The 18,439-nt window shown below is 40.3% G+C and overlaps 1 protein-coding gene across 1 annotated transcript in view; it reads left to right on the forward strand.

The window, feature by feature from the left end:
- The window catches only part of CMTM6 (CKLF like MARVEL transmembrane domain containing 6), a 66,102-nt gene that overhangs the window by 22,271 nt on the left and 25,392 nt on the right, over positions 1–18,439 (forward strand). Inside the window, exon 3 of the mRNA XM_032649198.1 lies at positions 10,188–10,364. Coding sequence (XP_032505089.1) covers positions 10,188–10,364 — 177 coding nt within the window. The remainder of the gene's footprint in view (positions 1–10,187; positions 10,365–18,439) is intronic.

The following is an 18,439-nucleotide window of genomic DNA, read 5'->3' on the forward strand; positions in this document are numbered from 1 at the left end:
CTTGTCTTGTTGCTGATCTTAGTGGAAATGGTTTCAGTTGTTCACCATTCAGAATGATGTTGGCTGTAGTTTTGTCATATGGCCTTTATTATGTTGAGGTAAGTTCCCTCTATGCCGACTTTCTGTAGTGTTTTTATCATAAATGGGGGTTGAATAATGTTGCAAGCTTTTTCTGCATCTGGTGAGATTATCATATGGTTTTTCTCCTTCAGTTTGTTAATATGGTTTATCACATTGATTGATTTGTGTTTATTGAAGAATTCTTGCATTCCTGGGATAAACCCCATTTGATCATGGTGTATGATCTTTTTAATGTGCTGTTGGATTCTGTTTCCTAGTATTTTGTTGAGGATTTTTGCCTCTGTTTTCATCAGTGATGTTGGCCTGTACTTTTCTTTTTTTTTTTTTGGCCGCATTGGGTTTTTGTTGCTGCCTGTGGGCTTTCTCTAGTTATGGCGAGCAGGGGCTACTCTTCCTTGTGGTGCTCAGGCTTCTCATTGTGGTGGATTCTCTTATTGCAGAGCATGGGCTCTAGGCGCGTGGGCTTCAGTAGTTGTAGCATGTGGGCTCAGTAGTGGCTCGTGGGCTCAAGAGTTGTGGCTTACAGGCTCTAGAGCACAGGCTCAGTAGTTGTGGTGCATGGGCTTAGTTGCTCTGTGGCATGTGGGATCTTCCCAGTCCAGGGCTCAAACCCGTGTCAGCCGCGTTGGCAGGCGGATTCTTAACCACTGCGCCACCAGGGAAGTCCCTGGCCTGTAGTTTCCTTTGTGATGTCTTTGTCTCGTTTTGGTGTCAGGGTGATGGTGGCCTCATAGAATGAGTTTGGGAGTGTTCCTCCCTCTGCTATATTTTGGAAGAGTTTGAGAAGGATACGTGTTAGCTCTTCTCTAAATGTTTGATAGAATTCACCTGTGAAGCCATCTGGTCCTGGGCTTTTGTTTGTTGGAAGATTTTTAATCAGTTTCAATTTCAGTGCTTGTGACTGGTCTGTTTATATGTTCTGTTTCTTCCTGGTTCAGTCTCGGAAGGTTGTGCTTTTCTAAGAATTTGTCCAGTTCTTCCAGGTTGTCCATTTTATTGGCATATAGTTGCTTATAGTAATCTCTCATGATGCTTTGTATTTCTGCAGTGTCATTTGTTGCTTATCCTTTTTCATTTCTAATTCTATTGATTTGGGTCTTCTCCCTTTTTTCTTGATGAGTCTGGCTAATGGTTTATCAATTTTGTTTATCTTCTCAAAGAACCAGCTTTTAGTTTTATTGATCTTTGCTATTGTTTCCTTCATTTCTTTTTCATTTATTTCTTATCTGATCTTTATGATTTCTTTCTTTCTGCTAATTTTGGGCTTTTTTGTTCTTCTTTCTTTAATAGCTTTAGGTGTAACTTTTGGTTGCTTGAGATATTTCTTGTTTCTTGAGGTAGGATTGTATTGCTGTAAACTCCCTCTTAGAACTACTTTTACTGCATCCCATAGGTTTTGGGTCATCGTGTTTTCATTGTCATTTGTTTCTAGGCATTTTTTGATTTCCTCTTTGATTTCTTCAGTGATATCTTGATTATTAAGTAGTGTATTGTTTAGCCTCCATGTGTTGTTTTTTTTTTCTTAGCGTTTTTCCTGTAATTGATATCTAGTCTCATAGTGTTGTGGTCGGAAAAGATACTTGATACGATTTCAATTTTCTTAAATTTACTGAGGCTTGATTTGTGACCCAAGATATGATCTATCCTAGAGAATGTTCCATGAGCACTTGGGAAGAAAGTGTATTCTGTTGTTTTTGGATGGAATGTCCTATAAATATCAATTAAGTCCATCTTGTTTAATGTATCATTTAAAGCTTGTGTTTCCTTATTTATTTTCATTTTGGATGATCTGTCCATTGGTGAAAGTGGGGCGTTAAAGTCCCCTACTATGATTGTGTTACTGTCGATTTCCCCTTTTATGGCTGTTAGCATTTACCTTATGTATTGAGGTGCTCCTCTGTTGGGTGCATAAATATTTAAAATTGTTGTATCTTTTTCTTGGATTGATCCCTTGATCATTATGTAGTGTCCTTTTTTGTCTCCTGTAATCGTCTTTATTTTAAAGTCTATTTTGTCTGATATGAGAATTGCTACTCCAGCTTTCTTTTGATTTCCATTAGCATGATGTATCTTTTTCTATCCCCTCACTTTCAGTCTGAATGTGTCCCTAGGTCTGAAGTGGATCTCTTGTAGACAGCATGTTGGTGGGTCTTGTTTTTGTATCCATTCAGCCAGTCTGTGTCTTTTGGTGGGAGCATTTAATCCATTTACATTTAAGGTAATTATCTATATGTATTTTCCTATTACCATTTTCCTGATTGTTTGGCGTTTGTTATTGTAGGTCTTTTCCTTGTGTTGTGTTTCCTGCCTAGAAACGTTTTTTTTTAGCATTTGTTGTAAAGCTGGTTTGGTGGTGCTGAATTCTCTTAGCTTTTGCTTTTCTGTAAAGGTTTTAATTTCTCTGTCTAATCTGAGTGAGATCCTTGCTGGGTAGACTAATCTTGGTTGTATGTTTTTCCCTTTCATCACTTTAAATATGTCCTGCCACTCTCTTCTGGTTTGCAGAGTTTCTGCCGGAAGATCAGCTGTTAACGTTATGGGGTTCCCTTGTATGTTATTTGTTGTTTTTCCCTTGCTGCTTTTAATATTTTTTCTTTATATTTAATTTTTGATAGTTTGATTAATATGTGGCTTGGCGTGTTTCTCTTTGGATTTATACTGTATGGGACGCTCTGGGCTTCTTGGACTTGATTAACTGTTTCCTTTCCCATGTTAGGCAAGTTTTCAACTATAATCTCTTCAAATATTTTCTCAGTCCCTTTCTTTTTCTCTTCTTCTGGGACCCCTATAATTCCAGTGTTGGTGCGTTTACTGTTGTCCCAGAGGTCTCTAAGACTGTCCTCAATTCTTTTTTCTTTATTCTGCTCTGCAGTAGTTATTTCCAGTATTTTGTCTTCCAGGTCACTTCTCTGTTCTTTTGCCTCAGGTTTTCTGCTGTGGATTCCTTCTAGAGACTTTTATATTTCATTTACTGTGTTGTTAATCATTGTTTGTTTGCTCTTTAGTTGTTCTAGGTCTTTGTTAAACGTTTCTTATATTTTCTCCATTCTAGTTCCAAGATTTTGGATCATCTTCACTATCATTACTCTGAATTCTTTTTCAGGTAGACTGCCTATTTCCTCTTCAATTGTTTGGTCTGGTGGGTTTTTACCTTGCTCCTTCATCTGCTGTGTGTTTCTCTGTCTTATCATTTTGCTTATCTTACTGTGTATGGGGTCTCCTTTTTGCAGGCTGCAGGATCCTACTTCCCATTGTTTTTGGTGTCTGCCTCCAGTGGCTAAGGTTGGTTCAGTGGGTTGTGTAGGCTTCCTGGTGGAGGGGACTAGTGCCTGTGTTCTGGTGGATGAGGCTGGATCTTGTCTTTCTGGTGGGCAGGACTGTGTCCGGTGGTGTGTTTGGGGGTGTCTGTGACCTTATTATGATTTTAGGCAGCCTCTCTGCTAATGGGTGGGGTTGTGTTCCTGTCTTGCTAGTTGTTTGGCTTAGGGTGTCCTGCACTGTAGGTTGCTGGTTGTTGAGTGGAGCTGGGTCTTAGCGTTGAGATGGAGATCTCTGGGAGAGCTTTCGCCGTTTGATATTACATGGAGCCGGGAGGTCTCTGGTGGACCAGTGTCCTGAACTTGGCTGTCCCACCTCACAGGCACCAGCCTGACACCTGACCAGAGCACCAAGACCCTGTCAGCCACATGGCTCAGAAGAAAAGGGAGGGAAAAAAGAAAGGAAGAAAGAAAAAATAAATAAAATAAAGTTACTAAAATTAAAAATAATCATTGGGCTTCCCTGGTGGCGCAGTGGTTGAGAGTCCGCCTGCCGATGCAGGGGACACGGGATCGTGCCCCGGTCTGGGAAGATCCCACATGCCGCGTACCGGCTGGCCCGTGCGCCATGGCCGCTGAAGCCTGTGCGTCTGGAGCCTGTGCTCTGCATCGGGAGAGGCCACAACAGTGAGAGGCCCGCATACTGCAAAAAAAAAAATAATAATAAATAAATTATTTAAAAAGTTAAAAAGTAGTAGAAAAACAAAAAAAAAAAAAAGAAGAGAGCAACCAGACCAAAAAAACAAATCCACCAATGATAACAAGTGCTAATAACTATACTAAAAAAAAAAAAACTAAAAACGGACAGGCAGATCCGTAGGACAGATGGTAAAAGCAAAGCTATTCAGACAGAATCACACAAAGAAGCATACACTTACACACTCTCAAAAAGGGAAAAAGGAAAAAAATATATCTCAAAAAAAAAGGAGGAAGAGAGCTACCAAATCAATAAACAAATCTACCAATGATAACAAGCTCTAAACACTAAACTAAGATAAACATAAAACCAGAAATAAATCCGATGCAGAAAGCAAACCTCAAGTCTACAGTTGCTCCCAAAGTCCACCGCCTCAATTTTGGGATGATTTGTTGTCTATTCAGGTATTCCAGAGATGTAGCATACATTAAGTTGATTGTGGAGATTTAATCCGCTGCTCATGAGGCTGCTGGGAGAGGTTTCCCTTTCTCTTCTCTGTTTGCACAGCTCCTGGGGTTCAGCTTTAGATTTGGCCCCACCTCTGCATGTAGGTCGCCTGAGGGCGTCTGTTCCCTACCAAGATGGGATGGGGTTAAAGTAGCAGCTGATTAGGGGGCTTTGGCTGTCTCAGGCCGGGGGGAGGGAGGGGTGTGGAATGTGGGGTGAGCCTGCAGCGGCAAGAGGCTGGCGTGACATTGCAACAGTCCCTGAGTTGCACGTGTGTTCTCCCAGGGAAGTTGTCCCTGAATCACAGGACCCCGGCAGTGGCAGGCTGCACAGGCTCCCGGGAGGGGAGGTGTGGAGAGTGACCTGTGCTTGCACACAGGCTTTTTGGTGGCTGCAGCAGCAGCCTTAACGTTTTCATGCCCGTCTCTGGTGTCCGTGCTGATAGCCATGGCTCACGACCGTCTCTGGAGCTCCTTTAGGCAGTGCTCTGAATCCCCTCTCCTCGCGCACCCTTTTGGGAGGTCTGAGGTCTTCTGCCAGCATTCAGTAGGTGTTCTGTAGGAGTTGTTCCACATGTAGATGTATTTCTGATGTATTTGTGGGGAGGATGGTGATCTCCACATCTTAATCCTCTGCCATCTTGAAGGTCTCCCTCTAACTTATTTTTTAAATTGAGGTATAATTGACATGTAACAGTTTCAGATGTACAACATAATAATGTGATATTTGTATATATTGTGAAATGATCCCTTTATTTGGTATTAGAGACTGTACAGTGCTGTGGGAGATTTTAAAGGAAGGTTAGTAGCATCAGAGATTGGGGAGTCAAGAGAAATTTTCATACTGAATATAGCTTGTCGTGCTAATATCATGGCCTTTATCTGGGAATAGGAACTAGTAAATTCCAAACTTGATCTAGTACCCCTTTATTCTCTAAGATGTCCATGCAGAACCCTCCTCTTGATACTGCTTTAGGGCTTAAGGTCAGTAAGAATGACTCCTTTAATAAGTTTGGAATAGGTCTTGTAATGACTTGTCACTGATTGCTTCTGGCCCAGCTGGATCCTGCCCTTTTCTTAGGGAGAGTGGATAAGCAGTCTGTGTCTCTACTACAGATAAGATTTTATTGTCTTATAGCCTGCACTGATGAGTGTTCCTGATAATCTCATTATTGTAGAGAAGAATGGTTCAAGATCAACTATTCTCACACCCCAATTAGAGTTTTAGGCTCATATCTTCTCATAGTTAATTGACTTTCATACACCTCAGGTATATTTTGCAAATGTCTCATAGAGAAACTCCTAAAACTTGGACAAGATTTAACATAGAGTCAAGAATAAAGCAAATGGAATATTAAGACATTTGGTATCTTATTATACTGTAGACTTATAAAAACTCCTCTTGTAATTATAATTACAGGTGAAGAAGTACTTTTACACAATGACCTTTTGGGACTTGGCTTGGTGTGTCGCTTTATCCTGTGGTGCGGTGACTGGGAACGCCTCGCCTAACATCTGTCTGATGTGAGGAAGTTGTTTGGCATATTCTGGACCATTTTATGCCTCATTAACTTACAGGAAATCACAGCAATAGGACCTATTTTCGTCCTTACATGCATTCTTTTTAGTTATGGGAATATATGAATTTTGTATTGCCAACAGGAAGGTGGAAATCCCTTAGAGGTTTAGATGCCAATTTGGATTTGACTTTTTTTAGCTTTTTATTTTGAAATAATTATAGAATCACAGGAACTTGCAAGAACAAAATGTAAAGGGAGGTCCTTTGCATTCGTGTGTGTGTGTGTGTGTGTGTGTGTGTGTGTGTGTTTACACCTCTATGCTGTTTTATCAAGTGTAGCTTCCTTAATCACTGCTGCAGTCAAGAATCAGAACTTTTCCATCGACCTCCCTGGTGGCGCAGTGGTTAAGAATCCACCTGCCAATGCAGGGGACATGGGTTCAATTCCTAGTCCGGGAAGATCCCACATGCCGCGGAACAACTAAGCCCATGCACCACAGCCAGTGAGCCCGCGCACCTAGAGCCCATGCTTCGCAACAAGAGAAGCCACTGCAACGAGAAGCCTGCACACCTCAATGAAGAGTAACCCCTGTTCACCGCCACTAGAGAAAGCCCACACATGGCAACGAAGACCCATTGCAGCCAAGAAATAAATAAATAAATGAATAAAAATTAAAAAAGAAAAAACAAAACTGTTTCATCACCATGTGGTTCCCTCGTGCCACCCCTTTATAGCCACACCTCTCCCCTCTCCCCTGGCCACCACTAATTAGTTCTCTATCTCTATAAGCTTTGTTATTATATAAATGGAGTCATGCAGTATGTAACCTTTGGAGATTGGAGTTTTTTCACTTTGCATAGTTCTCTGGAGACTCATCCAGATTGTTGCATATACCAAGTTTGTTCCTTTTTATTGCTAAGTAGTATTCCATGGTATGGATTACCACAGTTTGTATAACCATTGAAGGACATCTGTAGTGTTTAGAGTTTGGGTCTCTGATGAGTAAAATGTTATGAACATTCATGTATCAGTTTTTGCAGGAATGTAAGTTTTCATTTCTCTTGGTCATATACAGAATGTAGGAATGCAGTTGCTGGGTCATATGGCAGTTGCATGCTTAGTTTTTAAAGAAACTGCTAAACTGTTTTCCAGAGTGGCTGTACTATTGACCTCTGATTTGATGAAAGTGTTTTGTAGGATAAAATTTTGATTGCCTACTTAACGTATGTGTTAATTTTGGTAGCAGTTTTATTGCCATTAATATAACTGGTTGCTCCTGCTGGCCTGACTTGTGTGAGACGGCATTTCCCGAAAGGCTTTGACTTGGGTCATCAGTCATTTTGATGGTTTAATACCCAGAAGGAAATTCCCTTAGCTTCTACAAAACCCACACAAACTGCACAAGTGAATCTCTTCTCTCTCTTCCTTCCTATTTCTAGAGAAGAGTTAGCCTCACACCTTGAGCCCTGAATCTTGCCTTTAGAGATCCTCTTTTCTTTCTCTGTCTTTAGACATCTTACAGGTTTCTGTCTAAGCATTTAAACATGCTCAGTTCTCTCCTGTCTTGAAATTCCTTTCCCTTTGACCTCATCCACTATTACCCTTTATCTGGCCACTCAAAGCTGCACTGGGTGACTGGGCTGTCTCTATTGCACTGCCTCGTCCAGCCCTCACTTCCAGTGTACAGTATAGTAATCTAGGTTGCCTCCCTGAGCACACTGAAATGGTCCTGTTGATGTCACCAGCAACCCTGTAGCTTAGTCTCATGTAAGCGTTTCAGTACTGTGAGTAGCATTCAGCACTCTTGATTACTTGCTCTGAGTAGAAATACTTTTTTCTTGATCGACTACCCCTTGGACTGCTGCTCCTAATTGTCCTTTGCTGTTGTCTCCACCTCTGTTCATCCCTTAAATCTTGGGGTTCCTCACAGTTCTGCACAGGGCCGACTTTCCTCATTCTGGGTAATCTCCCACATCTTAGTCTCCACCTCAGACCTGTCCCCTGAGCTCCAGACCCATATATCCTTTTGCCTCCTAGCCAGCTCCACCTAACTCTTCTGGAATTTATTCTCTTCCCAGCACCCTTGCCTCTTAAAAAGAAGAAGAAAAACTCTTTCTTCAGTGAGGCACCAGTGTGTTAATACCACATCACACAACAGTGGGAGTGCTGTTAAAACCACCTGCATTTAATTGAGTTGCCAAATTAGCCAGCGATAACTGCTCTCCATTAAATACAAATGCATAAAAATTATACTTAAAAAAATTATTTATTTAGCTGCGTCGCGTTGTAGTTGTGGCACGTGGGATCTTCACTGCCACGTGCGGGATCTTCATTGCAGCATGCAAACTCTTAGTTGCAGTATGGGGGATCTAGTTCCCTGACTAGGGATTGAACCCGGGCCCCCTGCATTGGGAGTGCAGAGTCTTAGCCACTGGACCACCAGGGAACTCCCCAAAATTATACTTTTTATGGCCAGTTAAATAACTGCAAGACTAAAATTGAATGTGAAAAGGAATTGTTTCTATGAAAATAAATTGAATGCTTTGGAAAGACTAAAAAAGCTACTAAAATACTTGCAGTGGAATTAAGTAAGAGCAAGGCAACTGTGAAAGTCTAGTAAAACTAGTCCGACTCTGGAAGGATTCTGTGCGCTGCTTCTCAGGTGTCCCAGATCTTGCTCCACTTCAAATAACATCAGTCTGGAAGTGGTAGTCATAAATGATGGAAGTGATTAATGCAGAAAACATGGTGAGGAATTCCAATCAGGTGCATTCTCAGAAAAGGCCCACTTCAAAAGACAATAAATAAATGTGCCTTTTTGTTTTAAATGAAAATAAAATGGTTTAAGCATATATGTATTAACTTCTTTCCTATTCCATTTGTATTCATCCTGTCTGATGAGGGCTTCTGCTGCATCTTCCAGTGATTTCTTTCTTGTCCATTACTACTACCCTACTCACTGTCTTTCCTCTGATTTCTGACATCAGCTTCCCCAACTGGATGTCCAGCCCCAGTTTTGCCCTCCCCCACTGTCTCCCCCTCCCCGTCTCCAGCCCCACCCCGGCTCTCCTCCCCGTCCCTTCTTTATATTGTAGCTATAAAGAACTACTAAAAGCATAAACCTGATCATGTTACCCCTTTGCTTTATACATTTATTTATTTATTTTTTTAAATTTATTTTTGGCTGCATTGGGTCTTCGTTGCTGCATGCAGGCTTTCTCTAGTTGTGACGAGCGGGGGCTACTCTTTGTTGCAGTGCGCGGGCTTCTCATTGCAGTGACTTCTCTTTGTTGCAGAGCACGGGCTCTAGGCACGTGGGCGTCAGTACTTGTGGCATGTGGGCACGCTAGTTGTGGCTCGCGGGCTCCAGAGCACAGGCTCAGTAGTTGTGGCGCTCAGGCTTAGTTGCTCCATGGCATGTGGGATCTTCCCAAACCAGGGCTCAAACCCATGTCTCTTGCATTGGCAGGCGGATTCTTAACCACCGCGCCACCAGGGAAGTCCCTACCTCTTTGCTTTAAAAACGCTTAAAATCCAGATTCCTTAAACTAGTAAAAGGAGGCATTTAGATCTGGCCTCTGCTTATTACCTCTCTGGTCTCATTTCATGATTTCAGTGCTGCCATCCCCTCCCCTCTGACATGTTAGCCATGTTGACTCAATTCACTTTCACAGTTGAGTGGGGCTTGTGGGATATCTGTGTGTGGTTGGCGTGGGAAGGTACCGAGCTCTCTCACTTCTAGGTCTTTCTGTGCACTGCTTCTCTGCCTGGAACTTTTTCCCCTATCTTTCACCCCACAACTGACTCTACTGTCCTTCTGGTCTCAGCTTTCCTTCAGGAAGCCTTTCCCAACCTCCAGATTGAGTGCTTTTTCTGTGTGCTTTTATAACAACACCCCGGATTTCTCGTATTCTAGCATTTAGCACACAGTAGGTAGTTAATTATCTGTGTACCTATACTCCCTTCAAGGCAACTGGAGTGTAAATTATGTGTAGATCAGGTTCATTCAGTAATCTTGTTTGCCGAGTCTCCACTTGATAAATATTTGAGTGAACAGGTGGTGTTTTCTGAATACTGTAGGTTTCCCTGAAAAACACTTAAGCAAAATGTTTTGTTTCTTTTGTAGGTGCTGTCTCTGTTGGCCTTTATCTGTGAGGAAGTTGTGTCACAATGTACTTTGTGTGGAGGCCTTTACTTTTTCGAATTTGTAAGCTGCAGTGCCTTTCTGCTGAGTCTCCTTATGCTGATTGTGTACTGCACTCCAGTTTATGACAAAGTTGATCCCGCAAAAGTCAAGTCATCGGTAAGCATGAAAAAATATAATCCCTATAATAAGAATTTATATATTTTTGGATCTTGTGTAGTTGTATTGTTCACAGTAGTAATGCTTTCATAACTCAGTAACAGGAAAAGACTATCCATTGTTCCAGCTCTGCCTCTAAGCAACTCAGTTTTTCCCTGCCAGATGGTATAGTAGAGGGGGAAGGTGAAATTAGAATGAGAGTGACAGACACTGCTGATAATTTACAGTTACTGGTGGTTTAATCTAATTCACATGAGGTATTTTGTAAAAACTAGGATTTTGTCACTTTTGATTTCTCACATTTCAGATTGTCACTCACTGGTTCTACAGTTATTCACTGTGTGCCTATTGTAGGCCAGGCGTTATGCCGGACGTAAGAGATGGAGTAATGAACTAATGTGATATATTGATATTTCTAAAACCTTTAAACAAAAGAGCATGTAATTCTACCTATTTTGTTTTGATTTTATTTTATGAAAGAAAGTTCTCTATAAGTGAGTTTAGAAGGTATTGGTTAAATTCATTGTGCAAAAATTTCCCTTTTAATAAAAGTCTATGTGAGAATTTTATACTCACAAAATTAGAGATGTATAACTTTCTAAAGACTTAGTCTGCTGACCCTCTGTTTTTATTTGAGTATAATATGGATTTTTGAGATAACAGATGAGATAATTTATATAGTTACTGCATTTAAGGAAGAAAGAATTGAGCAGTTTACTTCTTCAGTAGCATTCAAGTTATCAGGAGTGGTTTATGAGGAATTGTAACTATCAGGGTTGCTTTATGAAAGAATTCACAGCTTTGAGGGAAGAGATAAAAATTAAGGTAAATTTTAACTATTAAAAAAAGAGAGGGACTTTCCTGGTGGCACAGTGGTTAACAATCCGCCTACAAACACTTCTCCTCGGCCAATTGGCAAAAAAAGTGGCCACACCATCCAGAGTCCCATTGTTGCTGTAGAAATAGAAGCCCAGAGAGAGCTACAGGGTGAAAGTGAAAGGGAGATCAATCAAGAAAAAATGGACAAAGAAGACAGGAGATAAACAGAAAACAGGAGGAAGAGGTTTTTTTCTTGAGGAAAAAAAACAGAAAAAAGAGAGGAATAACAGATGGAGCTGTGTGGCTGACAGGGTCTTGGTGCTCAGGCTGGGTGTCAGGCCTGTTCCTCTGAGGTGGCAGAGCCAACTTCAGGACATTGGTCCACCAGAGACCTCCCGATCCACGTAATATCAAACGACGAAAGCTCTCACACATATCTCCATCTCAACGCTAAGACCCAGCTCCACTCAACAACCAGCAACCTACAGTGCTGGACACCCTATGTCAAACAACTAGGAAGACAGGAACACAACCCCACCCATTAGCAGAGAGGCTGCCTAAAATCATAATAAGGTCACAGACACCCCCAAACACACCACCGGACGCGGTCCTGCCCACCAGAAAGACAAGATCCAGCCTCATCCACCAGAACACAGGCACTAGTCCCCTCCACCAGGAGGCCTACACAACCCACTGAACCAACCTTAGCCACTGGAGGCAGACACCAAAAACAACGGGAACTATGTACTGCAGCCTCCAAAAAGGAGACCCCAAACACAGTAAGTTAGGCAAAATGATAAGACAGAGAAACACACAGCAGATGAAGGAGCAAGGTAAAAACCCACCAGACCAAACAATTGAAGAGGAAATAGGCAGTCTACCTGAAAAAGAATTCAGAGTAATGATAGTGAAGATGATCCAAAATCTTGGAACTAGAATGGAGAAAATATAAGAAACGTTTAACAAGGACCTAGAACAACTAAAGAGCAAACAAACAATGATGAACAACACAAAAAATGAAATTAAAACTTCTCTAGAAGGAATCCATAGTAGAATGACTGAGACAGAAGAACAGATAAGTGACCTGGAAGATAAATTATTGGAAATAACTACTGCAGAGCAGAATAAAGAAAAAAGAATGAAAAGAATTGAGGACAGCCTTAGAGACCTACGAGATAACAGTAAACACACCAACATTGGAATTATAGGGGTCCCAGAAGAGGAAGAGAAAAACAAAGGGACTGAGGAAATATTTGAAGAGATTATAGTTCAAAACTTCCCTAATAAGGGAAAGGAAATAGTTAATAAAGTCCAGGAAGCATAGAGAGTCCCATACAGGATAAATTCAAGGAGAAACATGCCAAGACACATATTAATCAAACTATCAAAAATTAAATACACAGAAAAAATACAAAAAGCAGCGAGGGAAAAACAACATACAAGGGAATCCCCATAAGGTTAACAGCTGATCTTCCGGCAGAAACTCTGCAAGCCAGAAGGGAATGGCAGGACATATTTAAAGTGATGAAAGGGAAAAACCTACAACCAAGATTAGTCTACCCAGCAAGGATCTCACTCAGATTAGACAGAGAAATTAAAACCTTTACAGAGAAGCGAAAGCTAAGAGAATTCAGCACTACTAAACCAGCTTTACAACAAATTCTAAAGGAACTTCTCTAGGCAGGAAACACAAGAGAAGGAAAAGACCTACAATAACAAACCCTAAACAATTAAGAAAATGGTAATAGGAACATACATATTGATAACTACCTTAAATGTAAAGGATTAAATGCTCCCATGAAAAGACATAGACTGGCTGAATGCATACATAAACAAGACCCATCTATATGCTGTCTACAAGAGACCCACTTCAGACCTTGGGACACATACAGACTGAAAGTGAGGGGATGGAAAAAGATACATCATGCAAATGGAAATCAAAAGAAAGCTGGGGTAGCAATTCTCATATCAGACAAAATAGACTTTAAAATAAAGACTATTACAGGAGACAAAGAAGGACACCAAGGGATCAATCCAAGAAGATATAACAATTGTAAATATTTATGCACCCAACAGAGGAGCACCTCAAAACATAAGGCAAATGCTAACAGCCATAAAAGGAGAAATCGACAGTAATACAATCATAGTAGGGGACTTTAACACCCCACTTTCACCAATGGACAGATCATCCAAAATGAAAATAAATAAGGAAACACAAGCTTTAAATGATACATTAAGATGGACTTTATTGACATTTATAGGACATTCCATCCAAAAACAACAGAATACACATTTCTCTCAAGTGCTCATGGAACATTTTCCAGGATAGATCATATCTTGGGTCACCAATCAAGCCTCGATAAATTTAAGAAAATTGAAATCATATCAAGTATCTTTTCCGACCACAATGCTATATTAGATATCAATTACAGGAAAAACTCTGTAAAAAATACAAGCACATGGAGGCTAAACAATACACTACTTAATAACCAAGATATCACTGAAGAAATCAAAGAGGAAATCAAAAAATACCTAGAAACAAATGACAATGAAAACACGGCAACCCAAAACCTATGGGATGCAACAAAAGCAGTTCTAAGAGGGAACTTTATAGCAATACAATCCTACCTCAAGAAACAAGAAACATCTCAAACAACCTAACCTTACACCTAAAGCAATTAGAGAAAGAAGAACAAAAGAGCCCCAAAGTAGCAGAAAGAAAGAAATCATAAAGATCAGATCAGAAATAAATGAAAAAGAAATGAAGGAAATGATAGCAAAGATCAATGAAACTAAAAGCTGTTTCTTTGAGAAGATAAACAAAATTGATGAACCATTAGCCAGACTCATCAAGAAAAAAAGGGAGAAGACTCAAATCAACAGAATTAGAAATGAAAAAGGAGAAGTAACAACTGACACTGCAGAAATACAAAGGATCATGAGAGAAGCAACTATATGCCAATACAGACAACCTGGAAGAAATGGACAAATTCTTAGAAAAGCACAACCTTCCGAGACTGAACCTGGAAGAAATAGAAAATACAAACAGACCAGTCACAAACACTGAAATTGAAACTGTGATTAAAAATCTTCCAACAAACAAAATCCCAGGACCAGATGGCTTCACAGGCGAATTCTGTCCAACATTTAGAGAAAAGCTAACACCTATCCTTCTCACACTCTTCCAAAATATAGCAGAGGGAGGAACACTCCCAAACTTATTCTACGAGGCCACCATCACCCTGATACCAAAACCAGACAAGGATGTCACAAAGAAAGAAAACTACGGGCCAATATCACTCATTAACGTAGATGCAAAACTCCTCAACAAAATACTAGGAAACAGAATCCAACAGCACATTGAAAGGATCATACACCATGATCAAGTGGGAATGCAAGGATTCTTCAATATATGCAAACAAATCAATGTGATACACCATGTTACCAAATTAAAGGAGAACCATCATATTATCATCTCAATAGATGCAGAAAAATCTTTTGACAAAATTCAACCCCCATTTATGATAAAAACCCTCCAGAAGTAGGCATAGAGGGAACTTACCTCTACATAATAAAGGCCATATATGACAAAGCCACGGCCAGCATCATTCTCAACGGTGAACAACGGAAACCATTTCCACTAAGATCAGGAACAAGACAAGGTTGTGCACTCTCACCACTATTATTTATTTATTTATTTTTAAAAATTTATTTATTTATTTGTGACTGAATTAGGTCTTTGTTCTTGCACGCGGGCTTTCTCTAATTGCGGCAAGTAGGGTCTACTCTTCGTTGCAGTGTGTAGGCTTCTCATTGCGGTGGCTTCTTTTGTTGCAGAGCATGGGCTTTAGGCATGTGGGTTTTAGTAGTTGTGGCTCGCGGGCTCAGTAGTTGTGGCTCACAGGCTCTAGAGCGCAGGCTCAGTAGTTGTGGCGCACGGGCTCACAGGCTTAATAGCTCCATGGCACGTGGGATCTTCCTGGACCAGGGCTTGAACCCGTGTCCCCTGCGTTGGCAGGCAGATTCTTAACCACTGCGCGACCAGGGAAGCCCCTCACCACTATTATTCAACATAGTTTTGGAAGTTTTAGCCACGGCAGTCAGAGAAGAAAAAGAAATAAAAGGAATTCAAATTGGAAAAGAAGTAAAGCTGTCACTCTTTGCAGATGACATGATGCTATCCATAGAGAATCCTAAAGTATCTACCAGAAAACTGCTAGAGCTAATCAATGAATTTGGTAAAGTAGCAGGATACAAAATTAATGCACAGAAATCTCTTGCATTCCTATACATTAAGAACGAAAGATCAGAAAGAGAAATTAAGGAAACACTCCCATTTACCATTGCAACAAAAAGAATAAAATACCTAGGAATAAACCTACCTAAGGAGACAAAAGACCTGTATGCAGAAAACTATAAGACACTGATGAAAGAAATTAAAGGTGATACAAACAGATGGAGAGATATACCGTGTTCTTGGATTGGAGGAATCAACTTTGTGGAAATGACTATACTACCCCAAGCAATCTACAGATTCAGTGGAATCCCTATCAAACTACCAATGGCATTTTTCACAGAAGTAGAACAGAAAATTTCACAATTTGTATGGCAACACAAGAGACCCTGAGTAGACAAAGCAATCTTCAGAAAGAAAAATGGAGGTAGAGGAATCAGGCTCCCTGCCTTCAGGCTATACTATAAGGCTACAGTAATCAAGACAGTATGGTACTGACACAAAAACAGAAATACAGATCAATGGAACAGGATAGAAAGCCCAGAGATAAACCCATGCACATATGGTCACCTTATTTTTGATAAAGGAGTCAAGACTATACAGTGGAGAAAAGACAGCCTCTTCAGTAAGTGGTGCTGGGAAAACTGGACAGCTACATTTAAAAGAATGAAATTAGAACACTCCCTAACACCATACACAAAAATAAACTCAAAATGGATTAGAGACCTAAATGTAAGACTGGAAACTGTAAAACTCCTAGAGGAAAACATAGAAAAAACACTCCTTGACATAAATCACAGCAAGATCGTTTTTGACCCACCTCCTAGAGAAATGGAAATAAAAACAAAAATAAACAAATGGGACCTAATGAAACTTAAAAGCTTATGCACAGCAAAGGAAACCATAAACAAGATGAAAAGACAGCCCTCAGAATGGGACAAAATACTTGCAAATGTAGCAACTGACAAAGAATTAATCTCCAAAATTTACAAGCAGTTCATGCAGCTCAATATCAAGAAAACAACCCAATCCAAAAATGGGCAGAAGACCTAAATAGACATTTCTCCTAAGAAGATATACAGATTGCCAACAAACACATGAAAGTATGCTGAACATCACTAACCATTAGAGAAATGCAAATCAAAACTACAGTGAGGTGTCACCTCACACCAGTCTGAATGGCCATCATCAAAAAAATCTACAAGCAGTAAATCCTGGAGAGGGTGTGGAGAAAAGGGAACCCCTTTGCACTGTTGGTGGGAATGTAAATTGATACAGCCACTATGGAGAACACTATGGAGGTTCCTTAAAAAACTACAAATAGAACTACCGTACGACCCAGCAGATCCCACTACTGGGCATATACCCTGAGAAAACCATAATTCAAAAAGAGTCATGTACCCCAATGTTCACTGCAGCTCTATTTACAATAGCCAGGACATGGAAGCAACCTAAGTGTCCATCAACAGATGAATGGATAAAGGAGATGTGACACATATATACAATGGAATATTACTCAGCCATAAAAAGAAATGAAATTGAGTTATTTGTAGTGAGGTGGATGGACCTAGCATGTGTCATACAGAGTGAAGTCAGTCAGAAAGAGAAAAACAAATACCGTATGCTAACACATGTATATGGAATCTAAAGAAAAAAAGATGGTCATGAAGAACCTAGGGGTAGGAAAGGAATAAAGACGCAGATGTAGAGAATGGACTTGAGGACATGGGGAGGGGGAAGGGTAAGCTGGGACGAAGTGAGAGAGAGGCATGGACTTATATATACTACCAAAATACATAGCTAGTGGGAAGCAGCCTCATAGCACAGGGAGATCAGCTTGGTGCTTTGTGACCACCTATAGGGGTGGAATAGGGAGGGTGGGAGGGAGATGCAACAGGAAGGAGTTATGGGGATATATGTATATGTATAGCTGATTCACTTTGTTATAAAGCAGAGACTAACACACCATTGTAAAGCAATTATACTCCAATAAAGATGTTAAAAAAATAAAAAACAAAAACAATCCGCCTACCAGTGTAGGGAACACGGGTTCAATCCCTGGTCTGGCAAGATTCCCACATGCCGCGAAGCAACTAAGCCCACGTGCCACAACTACTGAGCTCTGTGCTCTAGAGCCCATGAGCCACAACTACAAAGCCCGCACGCCTAGAGCCCATCCTCCACAACAAGAGAAGCCACTGCAATGAGAAGCCTCTGCACCACAGTGAAGAGTAGCCCCTGCTTGCTGCAACTACAGAAAGCCCGTGTGCAGCAACAAAGACCCAATGCAACAAAAATAGAGAACTGGATAAATACAAAGCAGTAAGATTTTATTGTTTTAAATTAATGAGAACCAAGTGCTGTGTCCTATATTGATCATACACCTAAGATTTACTTTTTTCTGTATACTCTTTTGTACCTCTTAAGGTTTGTATCTTAAGAATCTGTTGCCTTCTTTCACTTATTTATTTTTTTGCATTTAAAAAATTTTATTGAAATATAGTTAATCTACAGTGTTGTGTTAATTTCTGCTGTACAGCAAAGTGATTCAGTTATACATATATATATCCTTTTTCACTATGGTTTATCACAGATATTGAGTATAGTTCCCTGTGCTACACAGTAGGGCCTTGTTGTTTATCCATCCTGTATATACTAGTTTGCATCCGCTAGTCCCAAACTCTCAATCCTTCCCTTTCCCATCCTCCCTCCCCTTTGGCAACCACAAGTCTGTTCTCTAAGTCCACGAGTCTGTTTGTTTAGTAAATTAAGTTCATTTGTGTTGTATTTTAGATTCCACATATAAGTGATATAATATGGTATTTGTCTTTCACTGTCTAACCTACTTCACTTAGATGGACCTAGAGATCATCATACTATGTTGCTGCAAATGGTGTGATTTCATTTTTTTATGGCTGAGTAATATTCCATTGTGTGTATGTATTTGTGTGTGTGTATACACACACACACCACACACACACACACACACACATATATATATATTTATATATATATATACACA

This window comes from Phocoena sinus, chromosome 11 (assembly GCF_008692025.1).
Source record: "Phocoena sinus isolate mPhoSin1 chromosome 11, mPhoSin1.pri, whole genome shotgun sequence".
Lineage (NCBI taxonomy): Eukaryota > Metazoa > Chordata > Mammalia > Artiodactyla > Phocoenidae > Phocoena > Phocoena sinus.